Source organism: Exophiala xenobiotica, assembly GCF_000835505.1.
Source record: "Exophiala xenobiotica strain CBS 118157 unplaced genomic scaffold supercont1.4, whole genome shotgun sequence".
Taxonomy (NCBI): Eukaryota; Fungi; Ascomycota; class Eurotiomycetes; order Chaetothyriales; family Herpotrichiellaceae; genus Exophiala; species Exophiala xenobiotica.
In genome coordinates this window covers 2088267-2101717 of record NW_013562491.1, presented here as the reverse complement: position 1 = coordinate 2101717, position 13451 = coordinate 2088267, and the positions used below count along the sequence as shown (strand labels likewise).

Sequence of the window (13451 nt, the reverse complement as noted above, 5' to 3'; positions counted from 1 at the left end):
AGCACCTTGACTGTTACAAACGACAAGTTCACCTACCAAAGCGCCAGGATTACTGCTATAAAATAGCAGGATCCTCAGTCCTTTTCCATGGTGCGGAACTGTCATTCTTCGAAAGATGCATGCTTCCATCCACTGGTCAAACCTTTTGGTGTCTTGAATGCACAGGTGCTGGCTCGCTCATGCCAAACTAGTCTGGGCTTTCATTGAGAACCCTGAGCTACAAAGCAATTAGTCCGATCAGGGTATGAAGTTTTGTAGTACGGTCCTGTGGGTAAATCGTGTAATGAAACTCGCATAACCGGATTGCAACACAGCTGCCGCTTGAACCAGCGAAGCAGCAGTCGGACCTCGCATCGAATAGGAGGCCCTCCTGCCACATAAATTGTCCTCGCTGCTGTTTGTCGTCGAATGGCATCCTAGCGCCAGATTACACGATTACCCACGAGACCGTAGAACTTCGGGAAGCAAGCAGATACCTGTTATGACAGTCACAACATACACTTGACCAGTGAGACATGTAGTAAACAGGTTTCAAGTATGACACACACGCGGCGAACAGATGCCTGGTATGCAAACACGCAGTAAATGAGTACAATGCTACCTAGGCAAAGTACACGCAGTAAACTGATCCCAGGCATGATGCAAACCATGGGGTCCATTTTCAGTGTAGCGGCAAACCCAAGAAAGAGAGTTAGGAATACAGGAAATGATGAGGATCCTTTGCCGTCCGGAGGTATATACCTACCTAGGTACTTAAGGTAAGTACCAGCGTTGTGGTCTATTAGATACATTACTATGTCATGATAATAGTGGCCACTAGAGGCGACGCACTCCAAAATAGGCCTAAGGTCTTGGCATCTTGGCTCCTTCCCACATCTAAGTCTCGTGCAGTTGCGATTTTCTCAACACCGTCTTCATCATTCAATCACCACCGCAACCATGGTAGATAATCTCCATCCAACTTGAAGGCTCTTATACTGATGGTCCCTAGGCACCTGCAGCATCCTCAGGTGGTAAGAAGCAGAAAAAGAAGTGGTCGAAAGGGAAAGGCGCGTTTTGCACCTCGATGGAATTGTCGCAATTCGAAACTAACAATCTCTGCAGTCAAGGACAAGGCCAACCACGCCGTGGTCTTGGACAAAGCCACCTCCGATAAACTCAACAAAGACGTGCAATCATACCGACTCATCACGGTTGCCGTCCTGGTCGACAGACTGAAGATCAATGGCTCGCTAGCACGGAAGGCGCTTGCCGACCTCGAGGATCGGGGAGTGATTCGCAAGGTCGTGGCACATCACAGCGGTGGCATCTACACGAGAGCGGCTGCTGGTGGTGACTAGAGGATGAAGTGAAGGCCAAATCGACAAGACAACTCATTCAGTCATCGCTTTGCTCGATTGGAATGCGACAACAGTATCTACGGCGCTGAACAATGGTCACAAACATGCATCTCGGATGGTTCGAATACGGTCAAAGATGACTACGGAAGGATACCGAGACAGTTGCATAATGCAAGTATTCTGCAAAACGAAGCACTGGTCAACATGACTGAATTCAATGGTCAATACTGTTTCCAGCGTTGTGCCGAAACCGGACTCAGCACAATCCTACCATCTTGAAACGTTTACCAGCCAGAAGAAGAAGCTCAGGCTTAGTGCTGCCTCCGTCTATGTGTTATCTACCCAAGATCGTGGCCTCATACTTTGCTTTTGGCGTTACTAGTGAACTGGCTTTCCCGGCGCCTCATCCGCATCTCGTGCTTTCTTCATATTCTTCCTCTTGGGCCGACCCTTCTGAGCCGAATCGCATAATTTCGGAGGATCTCCGGTATACTCTGGCACACCCACCAGTTTCCCTACTTCGAAATATTTCTTGTGATTTCGGTAGAATGCCTCCCACTTGTTCACTTCCTGCAGCACGCGCTTCCTTGCCTCTCTCCGCTCCTTCTCAGCTCTTGTCTTTCTAGCACCGCTTGAAATATCCTCGGCGGGATCGTCTATGGGTATGTAGATGTCTTCGGCTCCTCTTAGATCTCCCGTTCGATCTTCCAGAAAACATCCAGTCACAAATGCTCTGGTGGCGTCTCTTCCTGCAAACACCTCATAACTTCCACCCGGACCGTACGTATGTCTTCCTTCTGTCACGTCGAAGATCGTTCCGTTGATGGCAAGGTATATTGGCTTCTTGGGATCTGTACCGTTGTAAAGGGCCAGTTGATCCGGCGTCAGCTGCAATGGTCCCGCCCACCATTGTACAATCTGTGCGGTATTCGCGAACCAGGGTTGGTAATTCCAGAAAAGAGAGGCCCCGGAGGTCAGATAGTATGACAGTGCGCAGGAGACGCCGATGAGTGTGATGATTACTCGAAGAACATCAAGGAGAGAGATCACGCGTGAGGATTGGTCTTCGACCCCGTCGGGCTGCGAGGATAATTGTTGTGGACTTGAGGGAGACTTGGTCTTCTGTAACCGTTGGCGTACGGACGAGTCTGCCATAGTCATCGGTCTCTGGACATCGACAAGGCGGCGGGATAGAACAGGGTTTGCTATATTATTACAAGCATAATACCTACGTAGTAGTGTCATCGCAGCACATATCAGTGGGCGGCCTGACAACAATTCGTCTGGTGAGATGTGGGGAAAGCGCAGGCGCAGGTGCAGGGCTGGGAAACACTCGAAGGCGGCGACCTAGTGAACCAGCCACACGGATTCGACTGCTCAAAGCACAACCACTCTTTCCCCAGGCGCTCGTCCCTCCTTGATTTCTTCTGTTCCATCATCCTTTGCGCATTGACCGAGTGATATAATTCTTGGTCGCATTGTTGCGGCCTCGAGTCAGAAACATATCGTTGTCACCCGCCTATCAAGCCTCGGCCGAGCAAGTAAACAAAGGACCGCCGATCATACCATTTGTTCCTCAGCCTTCCTCAGAAGACGCTTTACATCCCCTCGACTCCGAGGCTTCCAGAGCCCTGCCTTGATGCATACCTAAGTCTTCGAACCTTGCGACACTAGACCGAAAACATGTCCTACCAATACAGTGTCACGGAGCGCAGGCGGAGGACGGCCAACACTGGTGGCCCTGGCTACACAGGACAAAGATCAACATTCGGCTACTGGGTGCCATTAGCAGTAACCGTCACAGCGGCAGCCATTGGCATTGCCGCATGGGTATGGAGCGAGCGTCGTGATGACGAAGAGCAGTCGAGTGAAGACGAACCCTCCCCTAGTGGAGGAGTCCCGCCTCCGGGATATGCAAGCATGAGCGGTGCTCTACCTGCTGGACCACCGCCGCCTGGTAGCTTCCAGGGCCCTCCAGGTCCTGGTCCGGAAGGCTTTCAAGGCCCCAGTATGATGCCTGGTCCGAATCAACCTGGAGGGTTTCAGGGACCTCCTCCGCCTGGCGGTTTTCAAGGTCCGGGAGCTGGGGACTACCGGGAGGCCGGCGAGGAATTCCAGTCCAGTCGCTCGGTGGCGGTAGAGCAGCAGGAGGAGGCTGGTCTAGTAGCCAGAATGTCTAGCGCTCTAGGCCTTGGTCGATCAACCACACCATCCCAAGGCCCCGCGAAGGTGGAGGCCAATCAATCTTATGACTGGGCGAACAGGCCATTTGCCTCTGGTGTGGCAGCGGCAGGCGCAATGGTCGGTGCAGCCATCAGCTCGCTCAGAAGTGATGGTGGTGAAGGCTATGAGGACCACGAAAGATGGAGTGAGGAAGCCGAGCAACGAGATAACGAAAGAGAGGTCAAGCAGGGAATCAAAAGACGGGGAACAGCCGACGAGTTCTTCTCTGGAAGTATTGAAGTTCCCAGAGAGTCGTCCATCGCCCGCCAGAGAAGGAAAAATGTAGCTGTGGTTGTCTCAGCTGTTGGCCTTGGGGTTGCCGGTGAATCAGATCATGCTGTAAGTTTCCCCTGCCTTGCTATATCCTGTGATCGATGAAGCTGACATCAAGATGCAGTCAATTCTGTCACATCTTCCTGAATACGTGGACTCAGACACGACAAGAGTGTTCGTATTGATCTACGCGCCAGAACTCAAAACGCACCCGGTCAGCCAAAGGAGAGCTTCACAGTCCATGACATCGTCGTTCTCGAATATCAGCCAGACAGATGCACATACACCAGCTCAGACCCCCGGCGACTTCCCTTCAGGGACAACCGACGATGGAATCTTGGCGCACGTTGATCCCAAGCCAGTAGAGGATACGGCGTCTTCTTACAGGACTCTTCACGACCAGGCCCTAGCGATCGTTGACAAGGAGACGATGATACTGCCTTTCATTTCTTCAAGAGGACACAAGCACATTCTCCGAAGTCTCGCGCCAGAACTCGTGTATATCCAAGAGTCCCTATGCGGCCAAGATGGAGAGATTATATCTGAATTGTCGGGCTGGGTCCGGCAGACTGTCGTTGTTATTGGTGATGAAGGTGGCCACGGTGGTTTGATCGATACCGACGATGAGTCGGTCACTCAGAAGCCCGAGACATGGTGGCAGAAAGAGGAGCGGACTGGGCTGGGAAAACGGGTGGCTGTTGTGGAAAGTCTGAAAATAGGGGAGGACTGGCAAAGACGGGTTAATGATCGTGATTGAAGATGATGTACCTATGTTATGTTAATGAGGTGATCTACTTATCCTCTGCGATATGTAGCCCTGGTTATGCAAGCGAGTCCTGCAAAACCTTTCTTGCGTCGATAGCTGAAGGGTTGAACGGTCTTGTTCATCTATAGCGGTCTTGTGGCTTGGGACCAAGTCGTCAAAACCATGTAGATCGCAATGTACTTCGTACTGCTTGGTGGGCTCCTGCGGTTGGGGTACTGGGGCTGTACTCCCTACTATGTCATAACATATCAGGCCGACAACTGCATGACACTTGAGAACGGACCTAGAGCTTCTACGGCCGCAGCCACTCGCACCACTGAGCCACACACATTCCCTGGTTAATGCACGAAGGGAGTCTACCTTGTAAGTTCATTTCCAGCCCGCTCTTACTCGTAAAAAATACTTAGATCGGTTAGATGAACTTTCCACTTCCCGCCTTCTCAACGAGTACTAAGTAGTACAAACCTCGTACAAGCCCGTGACAAGGGGTCAGCTGTATATTTGCTGGCTGCAGAACGTCGCCCTGCTCCGAAGTTTCTCACACCACTCGCTTGTCCCTACGCCCGTACCTGCACACGTAGGCAGTCTGCAGGGACAAGATCTCGAACCAGGATGGACAGTAAAATTGTACAAGTATTCCCTCTTTTGCTGCAATGCTCGCAAAGTCCTCGTTCGTACCCCGTCCGCATAGACCTCAAGTATTGATCAAACCTTTCGTACCGCACCCGTGACGATGCTTCAACTCAGCTCCGACCCAAGCTTTCATTTCGAACTCCTCCGCACTCTCGCCCATGCGCGCTACTTTGGCGCAGACGTAGGCGAGGTGCTTGAGGCGGCCAGCCAAATCGAAGCTGGCAACTTTGAGAGCTTCGCCAAGGTATTCGAAAGCCTCGCCAACCGTGTCTACGAACAGGCCCAGCAGATTGACAAGACCACGAGGCCTGTCTCCGCTCGTGATGCGTATTTTCGAGCAGCAACATACTTCCGTGCAGCCGACTTTTATCTGCACGGCAATCCCGAGGATTCACGCATCAACGATTTCTGGCAAAAGCAGACCATTGCGTTTGACCGGGCCATCGCCCTTCTGCCAAACCCCGGCGAACGCATCACATTGAAAGCGGATGGCTTTGATGTTCCTGCGATATTCTTCCGGACCGATGTTGCTGATGCGTCGAATCCGAGACCAACTCTGATCATGGGCAACGGGTACGACGGAGCGCAGGAGGAAATGCTCCATTCGTGCGGCTTCGCGGCGCTGGAGAGAGGATACAACGTCGTCACGTACGAGGGCCCTGGGCAACCGACTGTTCTACGAAACCAGGGTCTGGGATTCATCACGCAATGGGAAAAGGTGGTCTCGCCTGTGGTTGATTATCTGCGCACGCGTGAGGACGTGGACGGCGCGAAAATCGGGTTGATTGGTTTCTCGATGGGAGGGTTTCTTGCTCTCCGCGCCGCCGCGTTCGAAGGGCGACTCGCTGCGGCGATCGCAATTGACGGCATATTCGATGTGCATGGGGCGTACATGAGTATGTTGCCGCCGCCATGGAAGAGTGCGAACGGAGAAGAAGTGGACGCGATGGTTACGAATCTCTTACAAAGTGGGAAAGCGCCCACTGGGCTGCGTTGGGGCGTTGAGCAGGGTCTATGGAGTTTCAAGACCTCGAGTCCGGCAGATTTTCTGGATCGGACAAAGACTATGACATTGGAGGGGATCTCGGGTGGGATTCAGTGTCCGGTCTGGGTTGGTTGTGCCGGAGATGATGAGTTCTTCCAGGGTCAGCCCGAGATGGTCCGGGACGCGTTGGGGGCGAGGGCGACGTATGTCAAGTTGACGATGGACGATGGGGCAGGACATCATTGTCATGTCGGTGCAGGCGTTTTGATGAATCAGCGCGTCTTCGATTGGTTTGGGGATGTTGTGGCGAAGAAGTGAAGAGACCTGGAGCCATGCCCGAGTTTGTAGTGTCGTTTCAGAAGGGAATCCCAACATGGACGCCGTCGAGGAAGCGGTAGATAGCATGAATGATCTACGCATTCTTTGCTCTTCAGGTTGTCGTTCCTGGCCCTTCAATAGTCCACGAGGATCTGTTGAAGGAACAAGCCTTTTAGTAGACTTCTGATGGACTTGCAAAATGTACACCTCCACGTCTTCTTGACCAAATGCAACTCAGCTAGAGGGGCTGATTCGATATACCTTCAGTGAAGACCCCCAATGTCGCCTTTTTGAGCAGTTCGTTACCCCCAGCGAGGCTGAAAATCAATAGGAGTCCAGCCTTGCACGTGACGAAATGTAAGAAGGCGTCAACAGCTCTAGACAATCCCAGCTGGGGAAAGCCTCTCACCGGGTAAAGGTAAATGAAGAAGCCGTGTAAAACAAATTCTCTGAAATAATGTAGCACATTCCCTTGAGGTGCTCAAGCGTGGTTGGTGGCAACCGAACTGTCAACAACCTCCCTCGGCGACGTTCAGACGAACACTCATTGCGGTGAACAGCACTCGAAAACTGAGACATCGGAGGATCATAGGCAAGATGCCGCACCTGATCAGTGGGAGTAGCAGATGTGATGACCTCGTTGACACCGAGTGAAAAGTCCATGGCATGAATAGGGGCAGGGGCCAGGGGGGCCGAGGTAGCACGTGACCATTCTTCATAGATCGATGCCAAGAATATAGCCGACCTTAATCATACGGCCGATCTCTTCAAGACTGCGCATGAGCAACAATCACAGACAACCGTCATCCACCCGTTTCCATCCAACAAGCCTCTTCTATTATACATCACCATCGCACCGGTTCTACACATCTCGGAAGTATCAGGGATCCGAATAAAAATACCGCCTACAGACCCTCGAACTCGGTCGCGGCGCCTCGATCTGCCCCTCATGAAGCGTGTTTGGACAGTAGCGTCGCAAACTGGCCGAGCACTTTTTGAAGAGGTCTGCACCAGTCTACAGTAGGTGTTGAGAACTACACAAGAGCTGGGGAATCAAATACAGTCGCATAGCCCGGCATGGCTGCTGTCGTGGCAAAGCCGATGGGCACTGCGACAAAGATGAAGAAACCGCCCGCGCCGACGCTTCAGACAAATGTCAACGGAATGAGGCCCTCTGCACCTTCATCCTCCCCCTCCAGCGCCAGAAAGACTCTTCCGGGCCAGAACCAGACCCCAACTTCTGCTGCCAGTAACAGCGCTGGGGTAAACGGCGTACCGAGACCGAACCGACGACTACAACGGCTGAACACGAGGAATAGCACCAGTGATGCCTCAGCTGTGGACAAGCGAGCCATCAAGAAGTTCCCGGAGCCATATGGTTTGTACTCCGCTGCTCCAACAAGATCTAGATCGGTTACTAACACTATCCGAACTACAGTGCCCAAAGAGTCCCACATCTTACGCAAATTCAAAGGATGTCCGCCTTCCCTCATTGTACACCTACATCCTACACATTTCCGATTTGATCAGCAAGAAGGCAGTTTCAGCTATCACTCCGAAATGCGCATCTTCATCGAACATCTGGCGCAAGGTACAATACCGCATGACATGGTGGAAGAGTTTCGAAAGTCCGAGGTCAAATACTACGACGGTTGGCTGATAGTACGGGTCGTCGATTACAAGTCTGTTGCGAAAGACGCTGCACATGACGCCGCCTCCGCCGACGAGAAGCCTTTCAGTATACACAACTACAACCAGTACATCACTCCTTCACCGTACGTAGCGTATCCGACGAAAGAGCAATCTGTGGCAAGATCACCGCCAACCAAAAGGGAACATCGAGACTCGGTATCGGGAGAGGTTCATGGTCCCCTGAACTCAGACGACACCATTGACGTGGGACCGAAGTCAACAAAGCCGCAACCAAAGGTCTATCATGTGGCGCTGCGACCCACCATTCTGTCGAAGCATATGGATCTGGTGATAGATGCCATGACACCAGATCCGAAGTCGGTCAATCGGAAGCAGTCACAAGCCAACGCAAATAGTCGAGCACTGGGATCTGCAGCTCCTCAGACACCAATGTCCGGAGTACCTCCCACACCTTCAGCAGAGAAAGGTCCACCATTGAAAAAGCAGAAGCTAAAAATCGACCCCAAGGATGTGATCGATTATGAGAGTCGAGTCGTGAATGCGACTGCTCCTCCGTTGTTTCTGGATCCTGTCGATAGTCTAGAAGAAGCAGAGACAGTCTTGGATATGCTGAAGGATCCTTATCATGATGCCCGACCTCCGTCACCGAAGAGTCGGAAACGGACAGTTGCCGAACTTGCAGCTGAGGATGCCCATGCCAAGCAACAGGAGAAATTTATGCTTATTATGGATGAGCGTACTTCTGGTGCAACAGGTGCTCCGAATGCTGGCGCTGTGGATGGCCAAGCTGCCGCCGCTCTGTTCCAACCACGCTTCGAGAAATTCAACGCTTTGGATAACATTAAGAGAGAAATCGCAGAGCGGAAACAGCGCGAAAAGGACCGACAGCTACAAGAAGACGAGAACAGAAGAGGCCAGCAAGAACGCATGCAGGAGGAAGAGAAGAAACGCATAATGATGCAACGAGCACAAGAGGCTCGCGCCATCCGTGCACGTCAGCAAGAAATGCAAGCAGCTCTAGCAGCCCAGCAGCAGCAACAAGCGGCACAAGCTGCTCAGAGACCACCTTCCCAACAAGTTAATGGCATACCCCCGAACATGCAGAATCAGATCATGGCTGCGCAGCAACGTGGCTCGCCCATACTTCGACAAGGCACTCCACATGCTGCATCATCTCCCGTGGTAACCAGTGCGCCCGCACAAGGTGGCCACCCCATGGCCATCTCGGGCTCTCAACAAGGCCACGGCTCTCCAGCTCGACCTGGCTCCGCTATACAGCATGCTCATCCCAGTGCACCGATGGCGAGAGTCGGTAGTGCGCAGGCACCGAGCCGTAATGGCACTCCACAGCTGCCGCACGGCACACCTGCAGCTGGAAATGCGACGCCAATCATGCGACAAGGTACTCCAGGACAGCACATGAGCCAAGCCAGTCCCCATAGCAGCATGGTTGCTCCCACTCCACAGATGATGCCAGCCGGGATGATGCAAGGCATGCAAGGTCAGATGCCCAACGGGGTCCCGAGGCAACCAAATCCGCAACAACTTGCGGAGATGCAACGGCGACACGCCATGCAACAACAAGCTGCAGCGCAACAAGCCGCTATGCAACAACAAATGATGAACGGCACGCCGCAGATGGCCCAGGCTCAAATGGCACATATGCAAGCTCAACATCACGCCCAGATGGACCGACAAGCGGCCATGCAACGCCAACAAGCCCAGCAACAGGCCATGCAGCAAGGGACTCCCCAGAGCCAGCATATGTCTCCAGCGCCGCAACAGAGTCAGAAAGCATACAATCAATCTGTGGCCGAGCACGTCAAAGCGCAGATGCAAAGCCTTCAGTCTGGCCAGAGCTCCCCTGCTCCAAACCAGATGACTCCACAGCAGCAAGCGGCACAGCTAGCTCACGCCCAACAACAGCAGCGCATGATGGCGGCCCAAGCTGCGCAGGCCCAGGCACAAGGCCAGATGATGGGTGGCGTGCCCCACCCTCAGCAACGACAACAGATGAACCCGCAATTACAACAGCTATATCAGACGACTCTGAACGCGTATACACAACGCTTCCTTGGTCAAGCAGCCGCCAAGTACGGCGGAAACACGAATATGCTCCAGGCTGGCGAACTCCAGCAGGTTCAGAACCAAGCGAAGCAGGCTGCCATGGCCGCCGTGCGCAAGCGGCAGGCTGACATGAACCAGGTCCAAATGCAGCAGGCGCAAATGAGGCAGCAGGCTCAGCAAGGCGGTGGTGGTGGGATGAATATGAACGGCATGGCGATGGGCATGAACGTCAATCCGAACATGGCGGCGGCGTTGCAGCAGCAGCAAGCTCAACAAATGCAGCAGATGCAGATGCAGCATGCGCAACAAATGATGGCACAACAGCAACAGCAGCAGCAACATCAGCAGCAGCAGGGCATGCAGTTCCAGCACCAGCGAGGATAGAGTCCTACCTCCTGTCCGAGTGATGACTCGGATGAAGATGTTCCTTGGACGGTGACCCTGTATACCCCGGAGGGGCTGAAGATTGGACGCGATGGATTCGTAGACGCCGACCAGCCTAAGTTGCAATTAGGTTCAGGAAGATGTTGGGTTAAGGCGGGCAAAGGCAGGAAGACGTTGGGTTAAGTTGGGGGGTTAACTGCGTTGCTGGTTTTCGAGGCGTCTTGTGATATGGCGAAGGCGACCTACGACATGACATGAATCAATCGGATTGGGCGGCATAATTTGGAGTTTTTAATGTCCCGTCTGGGGTTTTGATAGTGATGATATGCCCGCACGAGTTTCCCAGGGTGGCCGTGCTTGGGGGTTTCTGGAAGCTTGATATTGGAAGCTCGGTCGACGCAAGGATGTGGGAGAGTGATTCCAGGAAAAGATTATCCCAGCGAAGCGTACCGCTCAGTTACCAGCGAATGGGTTGGGAGATATTGCATAGTTTGAAGATCGGGACAGGGCGAGGGCGTGTATGATAGGGCCTCAGAAAAGTCATGATTGCCTTTTCTCAATCGCCGGGTTCCTGTTTCTTGTCCGCACTGCAAATTGGGTATATCAAAGGAGTCCGTCTACGGGAGAGTCTCCCACCTGTGGCCAATCTAGTCTTGCATGAAATTGTAATATTCTATTCAATACCTCTCTTGAGTCGCAACAATCACCATTGGATATGGTCCACAATCACTTCCAACTGGACATCATCTCGTCGTGCAGCCCTTCTGCGAGTGTGCACAAGCGGTGCGTGTCTGTCGGCATTGGACGGTGCCTGGAGCCAAGTATCTCGCAATCGACTCTCCTCGGGGACGTCGGCACAGGTATGTACAGCAGCAGCAGGTCGGCCGTCTCCTTCTTCTTCTTTTTCTTCAAGGGCAATGACGCGCGAAACTATTTTCGCCGCCGCTCGGCTGTCCCAAACACCCTCTTTTCTTCGGCATGAAGTCAGGAGCGACAGGGCGCGACGCCGGATGGTCGGATCACGACATTTGGTCCCCGTCAGGTAGAGAGCCGGTATGATGCCGACTTCATGGGAATACTCCATGTGATGCCTCGGGTGGTCGTCGCCGTGGTCGTCGTCGTCGTTCTTCTTTTGCTGCAGCGAGACCAGCGCCGAGGCAAGGTCGACGATCCTTTGGAACTGGTCGAGGAGAGAGTCATACATGATCTCGTCGGCAGATCGGGGAACCGCCAATATGATGCAGGCCGTCAGATGGAGAATCCGGAGGCATAAAACGCCAGGTGAGCCTTCTGACTCCGGCTCCGACTTTGTTTGCTGGGCCGCCAGCCAGGTCTCTACCGCATTCGACCACTGGCGCAGATACCGACCAAGTCTGCTCCGGACATCAACAATGTCGACATGATCTGCGGTCTGTTGGTTCTTTGCTAGTATTTTCTCCCCATGTCTCTTGTAAGCCATCACCCGCAAAAGCGCTGACGTTAGGAGTGTTCTAGCTTCCTCCAGGCTTGAGATTGAGATTGTGATGGAGTCGGTCAGGTCATCATCGACGGGGGAAAGGCCAGAAGGGTCCTGCCTCTGCATCGAGGGGACCCATTCCGGGTGAAAAGTCGAGGCTTGAAGATCGAGGTGAGAAAAATGGATGAGCAGACTTTCTTCGATCGATGTCTCCTCGGAGGAATGACGCAGGCTGCCCGTCGATCTGTATGTTGGAGGAGGAGGAGGAGGAGGAGGAGGAGGAGGACGAGGAGGAGGAGGAGGAGGAGGAGGAGGAGGAGGAGGAGGAGGAGGAGGAGGAGGAGGAGGAGGATATGTACGGGAGTGGGAGGTGGTACTAGTAGTAGTGCTGTCGTGCTCACAGAGGAGCCTGATGCCGTTGGATACATGCTGGAAAGATGATCTGTAGTCCCCATAGAGGGCTTCAACCGAGCTGAGGACATAGCATGCGACCAGAACAACGCACTTGGACGGTGGCCTTGTTGTCGGATGCACGAGATGGTGGATGGCTTTGTTGTATTGGCGAAAGATGAAAGCATCTGGGTTAGGACTCCCCAGAGATGAAGCAGGTTCCTCGTCCTCCTCGTACGCATACCATCGGTGCAATCTGCCGAGCGCACTGGTCGCGTAGTATATACTCGGTTCGAGCAGGGAGAGTTGCAGGACGTAGCGGTTCCACATGTCAGATGGGAAATAGCCGGACAGTCGGGCAATTGTACGGGTTTGAAAGAACCGGAGGGCATCCAGTTCGGAGGAGTTGGGAGATTCATCCCCAGTGGGACAAGGTGTGCGCAAAGAAGAGCCTAGTGAGCCCAGGGGGATACTAGGGCAAGTTCCTTCATCTGTCTGAGGTGTCGTTCTCCTCGTTTCGGCCTCGTCGTACCCATCGCAGTGTCGCCCTGTCGAGAGACATTTGAGACAGGCGGGCTTCTCTTCAGAGCACTTGATACGCCGAATTCTGTAAAACTCGGTCAGCGATCATTCTTTGCAGTATTAGTTGTGCAACCGTCTCCCTCGCAGATGTCGCCTCCGGGAACTGGCGTACTTGCATGTTTTACAACCCGTCTTGCTCTTGGGCTTGTATGCTCTCGGCCGTTTTCTCCAAGCGTGGTTCTTACTGTTGTTGCCTGTCATGGCGTCCGCCTTATTCCATGATGCGTATGCGTGCGGCTCATTGCACGGTTCGTAGCGGGTGACGTACAACAAATTAGCAGAAGCAACAGCATAGCGAGCATAAAATCCTCGAGCCTTATTAAGCCGAGAACTCTCGAAGTAGTTCGTTAAGGCCACCACACCAGCCGAGGGATCAACGAG

The 13451-nt window shown here is 53.2% G+C and overlaps 6 protein-coding genes across 6 annotated transcripts; 4 read left to right on the top strand and 2 right to left on the bottom strand.

Annotated features, from left to right (window-relative positions):
• The first annotated feature begins 912 nt into the window (after positions 1–912).
• On the top strand, positions 913–1759 carry PV05_06989 (40S ribosomal protein S25). Its single transcript, XM_013459771.1, has 3 exons — positions 913–942; positions 992–1049; positions 1105–1759. The coding sequence occupies exons 1-3, from the start codon at positions 940–942 to the stop codon at positions 1338–1340; spliced, it is 297 nt and encodes a 98-aa protein (XP_013315225.1). The 5' UTR covers positions 913–939; the 3' UTR covers positions 1341–1759.
• Positions 1534–2556, bottom strand: PV05_06988 (uncharacterized protein). Its single transcript, XM_013459770.1, has one exon. It carries the CDS (start codon positions 2499–2501, stop codon positions 1719–1721), a length of 783 nt encoding a protein of 260 aa, XP_013315224.1. The 5' UTR covers positions 2502–2556; the 3' UTR covers positions 1534–1718.
• Positions 2557–2721: 165 nt separating this feature from the next.
• On the top strand, positions 2722–4822 carry PV05_06987 (uncharacterized protein). The gene is made up of 2 exons (XM_013459769.1): positions 2722–3902; positions 3961–4822. The coding sequence occupies exons 1-2, from the start codon at positions 3024–3026 to the stop codon at positions 4591–4593; spliced, it is 1512 nt and encodes a 503-aa protein (XP_013315223.1). The 5' UTR covers positions 2722–3023; the 3' UTR covers positions 4594–4822.
• Positions 4823–5335: 513 nt separating this feature from the next.
• On the top strand, positions 5336–6538 carry PV05_06986 (uncharacterized protein; the record flags this gene model as incomplete). The annotated part of the gene is made up of 1 exon (XM_013459768.1): positions 5336–6538. One exon carries the CDS (start codon positions 5336–5338, stop codon positions 6536–6538), a length of 1203 nt encoding a protein of 400 aa, XP_013315222.1.
• A 791-nt stretch (positions 6539–7329) lies between these two features.
• PV05_06985 (uncharacterized protein) lies at positions 7330–11300 on the top strand. The gene is made up of 2 exons (XM_013459767.1): positions 7330–7916; positions 7977–11300. Exons 1-2 carry the CDS (start codon positions 7616–7618, stop codon positions 10640–10642), a joined length of 2967 nt encoding a protein of 988 aa, XP_013315221.1. The 5' UTR covers positions 7330–7615; the 3' UTR covers positions 10643–11300.
• Positions 11301–11345: 45 nt separating this feature from the next.
• Positions 11346–13271, bottom strand: PV05_06984 (uncharacterized protein; the record flags this gene model as incomplete). Its single annotated transcript, XM_013459766.1, has 2 exons — positions 11346–13095; positions 13183–13271. The coding sequence occupies 2 exons, from the start codon at positions 13269–13271 to the stop codon at positions 11346–11348; spliced, it is 1839 nt and encodes a 612-aa protein (XP_013315220.1).
• Positions 13272–13451: the final 180 nt, after the last annotated feature.

Bases quoted from the DNA above. Each gene is read 5' to 3' on its own strand.
- PV05_06987 (XM_013459769.1), top strand. From the start codon at position 3,024: ATGTCCTACCAATACAGTGTCACGGAGCGCAGGCGGAGGACGGCCAAC. The intron at 3,903-3,960 runs GTAAGTTTCCCC...ATCAAGATGCAG, and splicing joins CCGGTGAATCAGATCATGCT to TCAATTCTGTCACATCTTCC.
- PV05_06985 (XM_013459767.1), top strand. From the start codon at position 7,616: ATGGCTGCTGTCGTGGCAAAGCCGATGGGCACTGCGACAAAGATGAAG. The intron at 7,917-7,976 runs GTTTGTACTCCG...TCCGAACTACAG, and splicing joins GAAGTTCCCGGAGCCATATG to TGCCCAAAGAGTCCCACATC.
- PV05_06989 (XM_013459771.1), top strand. The intron at 1,050-1,104 runs GCGCGTTTTGCA...CAATCTCTGCAG, and splicing joins GAAGTGGTCGAAAGGGAAAG to TCAAGGACAAGGCCAACCAC.
- PV05_06988 (XM_013459770.1), bottom strand. From the start codon at position 2,501: ATGACTATGGCAGACTCGTCCGTACGCCAACGGTTACAGAAGACCAAG.